Source organism: Phoca vitulina, unplaced genomic scaffold (assembly GCF_004348235.1).
Source record: "Phoca vitulina isolate PV1807 unplaced genomic scaffold, GSC_HSeal_1.0 scaffold20, whole genome shotgun sequence".
Classification (NCBI taxonomy): domain Eukaryota; kingdom Metazoa; phylum Chordata; class Mammalia; order Carnivora; family Phocidae; genus Phoca; species Phoca vitulina.
In genome coordinates this window covers 29,620,799-29,634,922 of record NW_022589723.1, presented here as the reverse complement: position 1 = coordinate 29,634,922, position 14,124 = coordinate 29,620,799, and the positions used below count along the sequence as shown (strand labels likewise).

Here is a 14,124-nt window from a genome sequence, read left to right as displayed (position 1 = left end):
GGTTGATATTTTATTATTTTCTCAAGCTAAACCTTAAGAGAGAGTTACCCTTCCCTCCTACCCAATTTTATGCTAAATTATAAAATATAAAATTTTCAAGAATGAATTCTAAATCTTGAATCTATAAATTTGTTTTAATTTCAATATATATTAAAAATAAAAATAAATTGCAGGATGGATATAGGAAATCAACCGGAGCCAAGTGTGTTTATCAGCTGCGGGGACACATCACCCCTGTCCGGACTGTTGCCTTTAGTTCTGATGGGTTGGCCCTCGTGTCTGGTGGACTAGGTGGGCTCATGAACATTTGGTCTTTAAGGGTAAGAATATAGATGTTATTTTTATAACTTATATATGATAAAATTTAACCCAACTAATCTTAGGAATATTTTGTGTGCTACTATCTTGGACATTCAAGAAACTCTTCTCAAAATTCTCTACCCTTTAATTTTTCTTATTGATATAGTTTCAAAGTCATCTAGAAAAGACCCCAGAAAATTGGAGAGTAGCTATGTAATTGGACATTGCTAAATTTAGCTGGTGTAGATTTTAGAATATGTTTTTGTGAATGTGAAGTATAAATTTAAAATGTAAATAAGGACTGGGGCGCCTGGGTGGCTCAGTGGGTTAAGCATCTGACTTCGTTTTGGCTCAGGTCATGATCTCGGGGTTGTGGGATTGAGTCCCGAGCTGGGCTCTGTGCTCAGCGGGGAGTCTGATTGGGATTCTCTCCCTCTCCTTCTCCCCTTGCTCATGCCTCTACCCCCCACCCCCACCACTCGCTCTTGTGTGCATACTCTCTCTCTCAAAACAAATAAATCTTTTTTTAAAAAAAATAAAGACCAAGGTTAAGTGATATGTACTGATATAAATACATCTCATTTTAGGATGGCTCTGTCTTGCAAACTGTTGTGATAGGCTCTGGAGCTATTCAGACCACAGTATGGATTCCAGATGTTGGGGTAGCTGCTTGCTCAAATAGATCAAAGGTAATTTTGCAATTACATTAAATTCTAGGGTATAAGTCTATTAGGTACCTTAGAATTATAGTCTAAGCAGCCCACTTTACGTAAAAGAGGAGAAAACTGATAGCCAGAGAGCTTATTACTTGCCCAAGATAATATAACTATTTAGTGATAGGAGGAAAACTAGCCTAGGCCTCCTGATTTGTAATCTAGTACTCTTCCTACTATACCCTAGACTTTGGTGAAAATGTTTAATTATTGAACAATTTAATTTCCACTGGAAGTTATAAAGTGGATATTTACTTTCTGCCATGATTTTTTGAGGTAGCACTAAACTGTCTCAAAAGAATTTTTTCTAAAAAGGAGGACTGTGCGCCTGGGTGGCTCAGTCGTTAAGCATCTGCCTTCGGCTCAGGTCATGATCCCAGGGTCCTGGGATCGAGTCCCCCATCAGGCTCCCTCCTCGGCAGGAAGGCTGCTTCTCCCTCTCCCACTCCCGCTGCTTGTATTCCTGCTTTCGCTATCTCTGTCTCTGTCAAATAAATAAAATCTTAAAATAAATAAATAAATAAATAAATAAAAAGGAGGACCAAAGACATTTAACTCAAGTATACAAAATGTATCTTGGCTTTCAAATGTAATATTCTAGTTAAAAAAAAAAAAATAGTAGCCCCCTGCTGTGAAGTAATTCTGATATGACATTATCTCCTGCAGTCTTCCTGTTTATACCCTTAATGAATAGAAGCCAAGGTGCTACTTTAATTTACATTTTATTAGTTAAAAGATTTTTAAATTGAACTGTAAACCTGCATGAACAGTCTTACTAGAAGTAAAATATAGAATCAGAGCCAAGGCAATGGTGGCCTTTGTAGAATAAATCCTAGAGCCACAATTAGAACAGTGCTGCTTCTCTTGCAGATATGTCCCGCAGCGGGCAGAGGACTCCTTCCTCTGGTACCCTCGTGTCATGTCACGCTTTTGAAATATCCTAGATACCTTGTCCTCCAAGTCCTGTGAAATAGTAACGAATTCACATGTCTCTTTTTAAGGAGAATCAGCAAATGCAAGGTAGCTCACAAATTTTATGGTTGGGCGCCTGGGTGGCTCAGTCGTTAAGCGTCTGCCTTCGGCTCGGGTCATGATCCCGGGGTCCTGAGATCGAGGCCCACATCGGGGTCCCTGCTCCGCGGGAAGCCTGCTTCTCACTCTCCCACTCCCCCGGCTTGTGTTCCCTCTCTCACTATCTCTCTCTCTGTCAAATAAATAAATTAAAAAAAAAAAAAAAATTTTTATGGTTATTCTTATTCACTTGTTTTTACTTAGACAACATTTAGGATATTTTGAAGTTCATAGGTATTAAAGGTACAGCATAAAATGTCCCAAACAGCAAAAGTGTTCAATGAAGTAACTGGAAAGAATTTCACTAATAAAATTCTCTCTTTTATTTTTTACTTAAACAAACATATCACACGGCATGGTTTGTTTTCCATCAGGATGTTTTGGTCGTGAATTGTACAGCAGAATGGGCTGCCGCCAATCACGTTTTAGCAACCTGTAGGACAGCACTGAAACAGCAGGGTGTTCTGGGATTAAACATGGCTCCCTGCATGAGAGCATTTCTGGAGCGGCTACCCGTGATGCTTCAGGAGCAGTATGCCTATGAAAAGGTAACTGATGACACTCACTGCCGCAGACCTACAGATGATTGCTGCTCCGGAATTTAAATTGCAGCTTTGAGTTTATTCCTCAAGAGCATAAAGTCTGAGGAAAATGAGTGGGGCTATTTGGCAGAATCAGATACAGTTAAGTCATGTCTAAAATGGTTGTTCAGTAATCCTCAGCCTGCTTTTACTTTATTTTAATGGGAGTAAAATTTTAAAATAACCCTCAAATTTGTATAGTGTTTGTATAATTTTTTTTTTCAGATTACTTATTCACTCCAAAACTTCTTACAATACCTGTGCTGCAGAGTATCATCTTCCCTTTTCTGACCCATAAATTTATTTTTGTGTGGTTTTGCCATCCTGAAGTTGGGAGGTGTGGGGTGGATATAGGTGTCAGGGTGAACATTGTTTATCGGGTGAATCCATGTGGAAAGTTTAGTGGAAGAGGTAAGGCTGAACTGAGTAGCGTCCTTCAATACTAGAATGAGGAATAAGGGAATTTGGACCTGTAGCCCAGGCTGTGATCCAGGTCTTCCAGCCCTCAGTAGTCACAGTGTGCTGCCCCTAGGCAGAGCTCTTTGGGGCTTTTTTCTTCTTTTTTGGCCAGGCTACATTAATGCAATCAGCTGTTACTGCATCCAGTTAACTTCACTGATGTATTTGCCCAAGTTTTCTTTTCTGAATCACTCAGCGTCTCACAGAGTTGCTCTGCCACAGTTAGGGAGGGCCACGGAAGAGGGATCTCCCTTGATGGCTACCAGGATTCTCTTGTAAAGAAGGAAATGTGAGAAGGGAGCAGGTCGTCGTGGTTTAGTTATCTGCTTATCATTATTATTACTATTCACGAAAAACTATAGTGAAAATATACTGCTAAATGTATGTGATGTCCTGGATTGGATCCTGGAACAGAAAAGGGGCATTAGTGGGAAAACCAAATAAAGTCCTGTGGTTTAGTTGGTATTGTAGCCAATATTAATTTCTTGGTTATATAAGATGTTATGAAGGATTTACAGGAATTCTCTGTACTATCTCTAACTCTCTGTTGTATCTAAAAATTATTTCAAAGTAAAAATCATAAAAAAAATAAATTTTTTGTGTTTTTGTTTTTTTTTTTAAGTTTTTATTTAAATCCCACTTAGTTAACATACAGAGTAATATTAATTTCAGGTATAAAAAAAGAGTAAACTTAAAAAATACAATTATAGGTTTTTAGAATACAGTAGGTTAATTTATCATATTTGGTACAGGCTCTTCAGTTTGACTTTCCTGTATTTCCTCTTAGCCGCATGTGGTTTGTGGTGATCAGCTTGTTCATAGCCCCTACATGCAATGTCTGGCTTCCCTTGCTGTGGGACTGCATCTGGATCAGCTGTTATGTAACCCTCCAGTGCCACCACACCACCAGAGCTGCCTCCCCGACCCAGCATCCTGGAATCCAAATGAGTGGGCCTGGTTAGAATGTTTCTCAACCACCATAAAGGCTGCTGAAGCCCTGACCAATGGAGCACAGTTTCCAGAATCTTTTACTGTTCCTGATCTAGAGCCTGTTCCAGAGGATGAACTTCTCTTCCTAATGGTAAGCATAGTATGAGCTGCTACTATTCACAGCTGAGATTGTATCACGGGTGTTTAGCAAGTAGCAGACCTTCAGTAAGTATTTCCTAGCTTGGATAGCTAGAAGCATGCCCTTAGATAAACTTAAAATATTTTGCTTTCAGGTAGTCACTTTCAGTCTTACGGCAGCCCTCTATGATGACAAAGATTGTTTATACAAGAACTGTGAAGTTCCTGTAAACTTGGTGGCTTTCGGTGACAAAGTCCCATATTTTCTCACTTTTTGTCCATAGGTTCCTTGTTTAGTATCTGATTTTATACATATTTTAATATCTTTTCCTGGGTTATCCTGGGGGATTTATTCCACATAAAGATTCTAAATTATTTGCCACTTTAATCATGTTTTAATCACCATAAAATGAGAATACAGAAGAACAGCATTCCAGTTGTCATTTCTTTGATTGTATTTGGGAGCATCCAGATGTAGAAACTCTGATGTAGATGAGATGCCTGTGTAGACAGAGCAGGCCGGTGGCTGACCTGACAACCTATTTACTTAGTTAAGATTTACATACGCAGACATTTGAATACAAAAATATAGATATAAAACAAGTATGAATTGAGGGAAATTATCTAAATATAGATAATTTCTTTATAGCTATAAAATATAATTTTTTTAAATTTTTTTAAGATTTTATTTGTTTATTTGAGAGAGAGAGAGACAGAGATAGAGCAAGCACGAGCGGGGAGGAGAGGGAGAAGACGACTCGTTGCTGAGCAGGGAGCCCGACGCAGGGCTCGATCCCAGGACCCTGAGATCATGACCTGAGCCAAAGGCAGATGCTTAACTGACTGAGCCACGCAGGTGCCCCTAAAATACAGTTTTAATTAAGAAGTGTCCTTCTGGGGTGCCTGGGTGGGTCAGTCGGTTAAGCATCTTCCTTCACCTTGGGTCATGATCTTGGTGTCCTGGGATTGGAGCCCCGTGTCGGGTTCCCTGCTCAGCGGGGAGTTTGCTTCTCCCTCTCCCTCTGCCCACCCCGCAACTTGCACTCTCTCATGTACTCTCTCTCTCAAATAAATAAATAAAATCTTTTTTTTAAAAAAGTGTCCTTTGAGCCTGTTTGCCCCAAATCTTTCATTTCCTAGATGAGGAAATTGAAGCCTAGAAAGATGAAGTGACCTGCCTGCTGCTGTACAGCAAGTTCACGGGGGTGGTGACTCCTGCACGTGACCTTGAACCTGTTGGTGCTCAGAAAACCTAAATGGTTAACTTTGAATCGCCAGTGTGATAGTGATAGTGATAGTTGATTGTGAAGTGTTTATGAGAAAGGGAAATATTAACAATGCATAGTCAAGTTTGGCATGATTATAAAACTGCTCGTAATTTCTTAAAGTATTAAAAAAATTTTCTTAAAGTATTTACTAAGTTCTTTTATGGAAAGAAGACTTAGTTAATTAATAACAGATAAATCTTGGGGTGCCTGGGTGGCTCAGTCCGTTAAACATCCAACTCTTGATCTCAGCTCAGGTCTTGATCTCAGGGTCCTGAGTTCAGGCCCCATGTTGGAGGGGCTATTTTATTTATTTATTTATTTTCTAAAAAAAACATAAATCTTGATTAGGATTTATTAAGATTCATCCTGATGTTTGCTGTGTCTTGCAGGATAACAGTAAATGGATTAATGGCATGGATGAACAAATTATGTCTTGGGCAACTTCCAGACCTGAGGTCAGTAAAGATAGCTATATGGTGGTTCTAATTAAATCTTCTGATACTAAATGCTTGTTTGTTTGTAACCTGGTGTCTCTTATAGAGGCCGGCCCATGTTTGTTAGAAGGAATGGTTGAGTCTAATTTTGAGATGAATGTGGTCTTCTAGGATTGGCACCTGGGAGGTAAATGTGATGTCTACCTGTGGGGTGCTGGCAGGCATGGACAGCTGGCAGAAGCGGGAAGAAATGTAATGGTCCCTGCAGCAGCTCCCTCATTCTCACAGGCCCAACAGGTAACTAACAGGGTAAAGAAGTGAGGAAGAAACTTCGGAACTCTTAACAATTCTAATTTCCTTGCTGTCAGATAAAGTTTATCTGTTGTGTAATCTATTGAGGAATAACTAAACAAAGTCATGATGTATACCTTCTAAATAAAGCTTTCTAGGGTTTTTATCAGACTTAAATTTTGTTAATAAGTTCTAAATTTTTCTTGCTTTCAGGTGTAATGAATTAACATCATGATGCATTAGGCCTGCCTAGTACATATGTGTAGAAGTTAACATACTCCTAATTATTGATTCTGTTTTGTGGTCATTAACTTACAGGGATCTTTAGCTAGATTTCATTGATACCCCTCTCCTCCTCTAATAATCGTGGTAGTATATTTCCAAACCCTCTCTCAGGCCACTGCTTTCTCTTCCATTCTTCTCCGCCTTAGTAAGTCCCAGGATGCACTCCTTTTTCTTGTGTATTTCCCCTCACCCATGCCTGGGTGGTTCAGTCAGTTAAGCATCTTCCTTCAGCTCAGGTCATGATCCCAGGGTCCTGGGAACAAGTCCGCCGTCAGGCTCCTTGCTCAGTGGGGAGTCTGCTTCTCTCTTTGCCTGCCACTCCCCCTGCTTGTGCGCACTCTCTCTGACAAATAAATAAATAAATAAATATTTATTTATTTATTATTTATTATTTATTTATTTATTATTATATATTATAATTTATTATAAATAAATTTTATATAAATAAATAAATACATCTTTAAAAATAAATAAATAAATAAACCCTGCACAATTGGGGCACCTGGGTGGCTCAGCTGGTTAAGTGTCTGTTGACTCTTGATTTTAGCTCTGGTCATAGTCTTGGGATTGTGACATTGAGCCCTGCATCGGGCTCTGCGCTCAGTGCAGAGTTTGCTCCATATTATCTCCTTCTCTCTCTGAACTCCTACCCCTGCCTCATATGCACATGCTCTCTCTCTCTCTCAAATAAATAAAATCTTTAAAATAAATAAATAAACTCTGCACAATTGGCTGAAATCCCTGTAGATAAGATAGTTCTAAATGATTTTAAATAGTCCAATGAGCCTCATACATCTCTTTGTTAAGTAAGCAGTTTTATAATAATCAAGAGCTTGTAGGAACCCCATACTCTTTAGTGAAAGGATAGAAGAATTAATAAAGGTATCCTAGGTATGCACAGAATCATTCTAAGTGTTAAAGCTATATAATAAAGGATAATATATTTGTGTGTTTTTATCCTAGGTCATATGTGGTCAGAATTGCACCTTTGTCATCCAGGCCAATGGCACAGTGTTGGCTTGTGGGGAAGGAAGTTATGGCAGATTGGGACAAGGAAATTCAGATGACCTTCATGTGCTGACAGTTATTTCAGCCCTACAAGGTAACATTATCCTCAGTTAAAAGGTGGTCAGAGACTATGGTCTAACTATAGGAATGTTAGCTTATGTTGGAACTTAATCTCAAACCTTTGCTAGATAGAGTCATAGAGGGTTTTCACTTCTTTAGATTCTCATTTAGGATGTACAGCCTGATTTCCATATTTTAAGCTATGTTATTTTGCAAGCTCTTTATCATGGCAGTGCTTGAATTCAGTGATATAAATAACTATTCTAAGACCTACTGAAGATTGTAAACAAATTCTTTAAAATTGCGAAACTGTAATTAGGCAACTATTAATAGCAGTAATAATCATGCATGTGTTTCCTAAAAAGTAAAAATAAATTTATATGGAAATGTGCAAATGTACTAAGGACTTTACAGGGCATCTCTGTCAGAGTTCTCTGACTTGGAAAAAGAATACGTCTGGAGAATCCACTGCAGGAGCTCCTGGCTTGTTTCTTAAGTCAACTTTTACTGACTCCAGAGCCTACAAAGAGAGCAAAGAAGGTTTTTTCAGTAAAAACATACAAGTAACAATGAGTTCAGAACCAATTCTGAAATAGTTCTGAGTTCTCTTCCTTGAGATCTCTTCCTCCCAGAGCACAGCAGTGGGGATGGGAGGGCAGGGTTCTATTCAGTACTATTGCATCCTGCCTCTAGGACCTTGCACAAACTAGACTAGACCTCTTTGTGACTCGGTTAGCCCATTTGTAAAAGTGGTGATGATAATATCTGCCTCATAGGTTCCATGTGAAAGTAGAAAAGGAGACATTCCAGGTAAAGCATTTCTAGGAGTGGCTAGAACATAGGCCTTGATGACTGTAACTGACCCTGTCACCCTCCTTTTCTTCCTTGTCATCATCATTTTATGTGACTGCTCCCAATTTACTAGGTTATGGCTTCAAATTTGATTTAATATTAAAGACGTTGCCTTTCTTTCTAAGACATTTTGGTATTTTTTCATGCTAAGAGTATTCTGTAGCAGCTGCATGTAAAGAGTTTTACCAGCCAGTGATTCTTGTTGGCTTTCTGCTCTGTTCCAGGATTTGTGGTGACCCAGCTGGTGACTTCTTGTGGTTCTGATGGGCACTCAATGGCCCTGACTGAAAGTGGAGAGGTCTTTAGCTGGGGAGATGGTGATTATGGCAAACTCGGCCACGGGAACAGCGACAGGCAGCGGCGCCCCAGGCAGATCGAGGCCTTACAAGGAGAAGAAGTGGTGCAGGTCAGGCAGGACATGGATCAGTTTGCCTTTGAATATAAATATACTAGTTGTTGAATAGTATTCTCAAATTTAAGTAACAGGAAATGATAGTAAAAATATATTATGAGTCATTACAAGAGATCTGCTGTTTTTGGTTGTTCATCCTTGAGTTTATTAGGAATTTGAATGGCTTTGGTAATAGAACGGACTCCCTTTTCCTGAGCCAGTTCCGTGGCCCAGGATGGGATACTTCAGGTGCTTGGAAGAAACACAGTGGGGTTTAGCTCGTGCCCCATAGTTCTTGATACAGCGATAGGTTGAATGCAGAGCTTAACATTTATCATTATTGTTACAAGTGTTGAGTTCATATGCATGTTCTGGAAAATCGACTAGTGATCTAGGATAATATTTTTTTTATACAGATATATTTAGTGCTCGCTTTGGCAGCGCATATACTCTACAGATGTATTTATTTATAAATATTAGGAACACAGTTTATAAAAGAATAAAACTCCTCTCTAGAGCTAGGATGATATTCTAAAATTGCATAGCACCAAAGAGTTCACAAGAATTTCCCCATTTACTATCGCGTGTAACATCTAGGTCATCTGTACACAGCTAAAGCCATAGCAGCAGTTCTTCTAAGGGAGGCTGGTTAGCTTGGTCTTCCTGAGGATGATGGGGAGATCAGGCTTGGGGAAACAGGAGGGCCACTTGGGCAGGTAGGACATACTGGTCTTGAAGATCCTGAGTTGTCAGTGAAGTTTATTACTATATTAATAACCAAAAATGACGGATTTCGTTCTTTCTCAGTATAGCCTCTTCTTAAATTTTTTTGTTCTCCTTGGTTCTGTCTGTAGATGTCTTGTGGCTTCAAGCACTCAGCAGTGGTAACTTCAGATGGCAAACTGTTCACTTTCGGCAATGGTGACTACGGTCGTCTGGGTCTTGGAAACACCTCTAACAAAAAACTTCCAGAGAGAGTGACTGCACTGGAGGGATATCAGATTGGACAGGCATGGAATAAGTCAATAATATGTTCCGTCTGGTCATAGTATCTTATTTCCTTTGTGTGCACTGAGACACTGCCCTTTAAAGAAGACAAGAATCATCAGTTGTACTTAACCTCATGTACATTTTGTTTGACCTACTTGATCATTTTTCGTGATTTTTTTTCCCAGTGTGAGAATTCACATTTTAAGTCATATTTGACAAACGAAAGCATTAATTCAGGATGCACATGTTTTAAAACCCCCTCCATAATGCAACTTGATATAAAACCTTTAAGCCTTACAGATTTCTGTGACTGCTATCTGGTAGTTTGGAAGTAGGTGGCTGAATTGCAGCATCATTGGTACTACTGCTTTTAAGCAGTACTTGTCCTGTACACATTGAGATTACCTCTTAACAAGGAGATACTTTTATCGTTTTCTCTACCATTCCTTAAGCTGTCTCTGATGTATTTTTGACTCATTACGCATCTTTCCTCTTTTATGTTCTCTGATTCTAAGGTAGCCACAGATATTTGAAGGATTTTGCCTCAAAGAAGAAAGTTATTTTTTCATTTGTGGACATTAGAAATTTTTTCTTATTGACACATTTTGTTAACATATGCAGGAGGCCCTGAAATTAAAATAAAAATATATATAGCCAAACTTTTCACTGAAGTGGAGAAGAACCCCGGAAACAGATACATGGTTTAGGTGCTATGATTTTGCCTTACTGAATACCCTGTTCTTTCTTTAGGTAGCATGTGGCTTAAACCACACGTTGGCAGTATCAGCTGATGGCTCCATGGTGTGGGCTTTTGGAGATGGGGACTATGGAAAACTAGGCTTAGGAAATTCCACTGCAAAATCTTCCCCTCAGGTCAGTATTGCCTTTAGGGTTTCAGACAATGCAGTTTTCGTCTGTGTCAGTGCTTCTTTTTAGTTGGAAATAATTTACCTTTAACATTTTAGTAATTCATAATGAAGTTTAGAAGCGTCTATTGCTTACTCTTAAACGTCCAACATTCTAGATCTTGATTTTATTTTTTTTTAAATATTTTATTTATTTATTTGACAGAGAGAGATACAGCGAGAGAGGGAACACAAGCAGGGGGAGTGGGAGAAGGAGAAGCAGGCCTCCCGCTGTGCAGGGAGCCCGATGCGGGGCTCGGTCCCAGGACCCGAGCCAAAGGCAGACGCATAATGACTGAGCCACCCAGGCGTCCCTAGATCTTGATTTTAAATAAGCCATTAATGGCTAAACTGAATGTAAAAATGGTGCAAGGATAAGCCTTTGTCCCCATACACCGGCTGAACAATGCAGGACTGTCTCCCATGTAAAGAAGAAATAGTTACAGATGTATCTCCAGGGTGTCTGAGGGAGGGAACCTTGAACAATCTTTTGTATCCTTCTGCTTGCAGCTGCCATTTTAGCGGATTATTACCCCTAATTTATACAAGTATGTGCCTTTTAAAAAATAATAAAAAGGAAATATAGAAAACAATAAATTAGAAGCTAATATTCACATTACAGAAGGTTTCTTGGCTCTGCGGAAGACCTTCTGTGCAGTTCTTTCAGTGGGTTTTCCTAATACCTTTAACAAGCAGCATGATCTACAAATATTTAATGTATATTCAACTCCCGATGCTCTATCATATATAATATGTAATATCTTGATAGCTAGATTGGTGAATATTCAGCTAAGGATGTGCCAGGAAGCTGTCTCTCAAAGTAGAAAAAGTCTAACTGGGAGCAGCCCATGGCTTTACATGGTCTCATAGTATTGTTTAAAAGGCTACAGGATTCTCTTTGGTTCCTGTTGCACAGAGGAGTGATTCCACTCACATGAGGTCCCAGGGATTTTAGTCAAATGCCCCTCCCTAACACTCCTCCCCCCCCCCCCCCCCCCCGCCCCGACACACAAATTCAGATAAATTGTAGAGCAGTGTGAGAAAATAACATTTAGGAGTGTGGATTTGGGTGGAAACAGGTAGGTGACGAGTATTTTTATTAGAAGATAGTCCTTGGGTTTATACATGCTAGTAGGCAACTTCAAAGGTGTTTTTATTTTCCTTTTTAAAGTTTGTGCTTTATACTGATATTTTGCAGAAAGTTGATGTCCTTTGTGGAATTGGAATAAAAAAGGTTGCTTGTGGAACTCAGTTTTCTGTTGCATTGACCAAAGATGGTCATGTGTATACCTTTGGTCAAGGTAAGGCATTTTCCAGGCATTAACATTGCTTGTTTTGTGTATACATGTATTATAGAAACATTTGCCTTCCAGCTTTATAGAAAGTGCTCTAAATAGAGTTATTTTTTGTTATGGGTGATGAATGGCCACTATGACCTTCGTTCACTAGCTACTTTTCTCCTTTTTCATGAACTTTGTCATAAACTCTCCTCCCCGCTGATGGCCTCTCATGCCAAAGCCTTCGCTCTTGCTAGAAGAGTCCCTGCCAAAGCCCTTCCCATCCTCCTTTCTGCTGCCTACACTGTGCTGCCCTAAACACTTCTTGACCACCGGAGCTACTCTGGATCCTGTCCAATTCCCCAGCCCTTCCAGGGAATGGAAGTTCGGGTCTTAGGAATTCATAGGCATTCAGGGTTCAGATCTTGAATGGGTTCTTAATCCAAGCATCCACAGTGTGATTTTCTGGCAATATACTCACCTTCTTACGTAGAACTTCTTGGCAAGTTGTAGTGACTGAGAAGTGTGTAAGGCAGATAGGAGGGGGAAGAAATAAGTCATGAGGGAAATTTCTAGTCTTGGCAGAACAACGATGTCGCTGAGGACAGGGAGCTGGTTTTGGAGAACTAGGTAAGGAACTTAGTTTTGGTCATATTGAATTGGGACCATATACTCAGGGTATATGTATGGAGATGTCTAGCAAGTTATTGGGGATTTGGATCTGGAACTCCAAAGAGATTGGTTATAGAGATATAGATTTGCATAATGATAGTATTTAAAACCATGTTAATAGGCTTTAAGAAACTCAGGGAGAGAGTGTAGAATAAAGAAGAAGTGCATAGAATTCTGGAGAATATGAGTAAAGGGCAGGTGAGCACAGAAGGAGGACTCGGGAGCGTTGGCTTTGAAAGGAATGGAGAGAGAGGTAGCCAGTGAGCCAGGATAGTGCAGAGTCTCTGCAGGTAGGAGGCGCTGAGGACAGGTCAGCAGAAGGTTATGTGGGCTCTGGGGGTAGAGCCTGAGAAGACGCTGCTGCCGTAGGCAGTTAGGAGCTGCCCCTGGCTTTTGAGAACATAGCCTCAGTGCAGTGGTGAGAGTGAAGGGTAGGCTGCAGAAGGTGGCCGTGCCAAACAGTTCCAGAGGACATGTGGCAACAGGGGCTGGCCTGCACTTTCTAGAAGTTGGGCAGCAAAGGTAAAGGGAGAGGTTGGCTAGAAGTTTGAGGACAAGACAAGTTGAGTGATGTCTTTTCTTAGAATGCAAGAACCATAGGGTCTTTCTTAACTATGTGCCGGTCCTCTCAAATAGGAGGATAATGGAGGTGCCTCTTGGTTTGAAATAAGCTGCTATTTTAGATTTATTTATTTTATGAATAAGGAGTCTGTGACATTTTGCAAAGGTGCTGTTTCAAACTTCATTCACTCAGGATCCAGTATACCTTATCAGAATGGCAGCTTTTGCCATCATGAGTTAAATATGTCATTGCTATTCCACCAGAAAAGTTAAACGACTCATTAGAAAACATAAGACTGTGGTGTCCCGTCCATAAATTTCCTCTTACTGTTTTTTCAGATCGCTTGATAGGCTTGCCAGAGGGACGTGCTCGCAATCACAATAGACCACAGCAGGTCCCTGTCCTGGCTGGAGTGGTCATCGAAGATGTGGCAGTTGGAGCTGAGCACACACTTGCTTTGGCATCAACTGGAGATGTATATGCCTGGGGGAGCAATTCAGAAGGGCAGGTAAATATTTATCTTGCTTGTCCTCTCATATTCTAGAATTGTGACAGTGTTCCTCATTTGGGAGACAGATAGGCTAGGAAACTCATAAGATCTACCACAATGTCTCACACACATCACTTTGCCATGGGACGGATTTATTTGTAAGTCCAGTTGTTCATGTCTCTCTCTTGATTGTGGCCAAGTAAGTATTATACCATGGTTTAAAAAAAATCTGATGGTATCGCAAAGTGATTAAGGGAATTAACTGAGTATATGTGTGTGTCTACACTCATTAAGGGCACATAGTAAGCAGCAACTTTATAGGTATTTGCTACTATCATCATCATCGTTTTTATTGTGGTAATATGTGAGATTAGGTCCTGGGAGCATCAGTTGATCTGGAACATGGAAAGAATCAAACAACACTTTTTTTTTTTTTTTTTTTTTTTT

General features: G+C 39.9%; 1 protein-coding gene across 15 annotated transcripts in view; it reads left to right on the top strand.

Moving 5' to 3' along the window:
• HERC1 (HECT and RLD domain containing E3 ubiquitin protein ligase family member 1) overlaps positions 1–14,124 on the top strand; it is a 188,049-nt gene that overhangs the window by 159,226 nt on the left and 14,699 nt on the right. For all 15 annotated transcript variants that reach the window (XM_032417640.1, XM_032417641.1, XM_032417652.1 and 12 more), the window contains 12 exons: positions 174–320; positions 888–989; positions 2,459–2,632; positions 3,912–4,205; positions 5,850–5,915; positions 6,066–6,191; positions 7,434–7,572; positions 8,615–8,796; positions 9,636–9,791; positions 10,522–10,644; positions 11,875–11,977; positions 13,526–13,695. In XM_032417640.1, coding sequence (XP_032273531.1) covers positions 174–320; positions 888–989; positions 2,459–2,632; positions 3,912–4,205; positions 5,850–5,915; positions 6,066–6,191; positions 7,434–7,572; positions 8,615–8,796; positions 9,636–9,791; positions 10,522–10,644; positions 11,875–11,977; positions 13,526–13,695 — 1,782 coding nt within the window. The remainder of the gene's footprint in view (positions 1–173; positions 321–887; positions 990–2,458; positions 2,633–3,911; positions 4,206–5,849; positions 5,916–6,065; positions 6,192–7,433; positions 7,573–8,614; positions 8,797–9,635; positions 9,792–10,521; positions 10,645–11,874; positions 11,978–13,525; positions 13,696–14,124) is intronic.